The sequence below is a fragment of the Asparagus officinalis genome, chromosome 1, assembly GCF_001876935.1.
Source record: "Asparagus officinalis chromosome 1, Aspof.V1, whole genome shotgun sequence".
In the NCBI taxonomy this organism is placed as follows: Eukaryota; Viridiplantae; Streptophyta; class Magnoliopsida; order Asparagales; family Asparagaceae; genus Asparagus; species Asparagus officinalis.
The window spans coordinates 1182786-1183197 of NC_033794.1; the positions used below are offsets into that span (position 1 = coordinate 1182786).

At 52.2% G+C, this 412-nt stretch overlaps 1 protein-coding gene across 1 annotated transcript in view; it reads left to right on the plus strand.

Moving 5' to 3' along the window:
- Positions 1-412, plus strand: part of LOC109828992 (UDP-glycosyltransferase 78D2-like) — a gene marked incomplete at its 5' end in the record, with an annotated part of 3621 nt that overhangs the window by 1428 nt on the left and 1781 nt on the right. Inside the window, 2 exons of the mRNA XM_020396028.1 lie at positions 3-65; positions 254-409. Of these exons, the coding sequence (XP_020251617.1) occupies positions 3-65; positions 254-409 (219 nt within the window). The remainder of the gene's footprint in view (positions 1-2; positions 66-253; positions 410-412) is intronic.

A 412-nucleotide genomic window follows, 5' to 3' on the forward strand; every position in this document is an offset into this window, starting at 1 on the left:
AGCTGCCGGCGGGATTTCTGGATCGGACTGTGGACAGGGGTATTGTGGTACCGTGGGCCCCGCAGGTTGGTCTTTAATTATAGGGGGGTGGTGCTGCAGCGATAAAAAAATAAGACAAATAGAAGGGACATGTTAGGTGTCACCTTCTGATTGCATAATCAAAAACATCGAAAAGGAGAGTTTATGTGTTAATTAACCCTTAATTTTCTCTGTGCGAGGGTGTTCTGATGTAGTCTGTGATCTCCATATATAGGTGGATGTGCTGGCCCACGAGGCAGTGGGAGCCTTCGTGACACACTGCGGATGGAATTCGGTGCTCGAGAGCATCACGGGTGGGGTGCCCATGCTGTGTAGGCCATTCCTAGGCGACCAGATGCTGAACGCCCGTGCGGTGGCGCACGTGTGGAGGGTC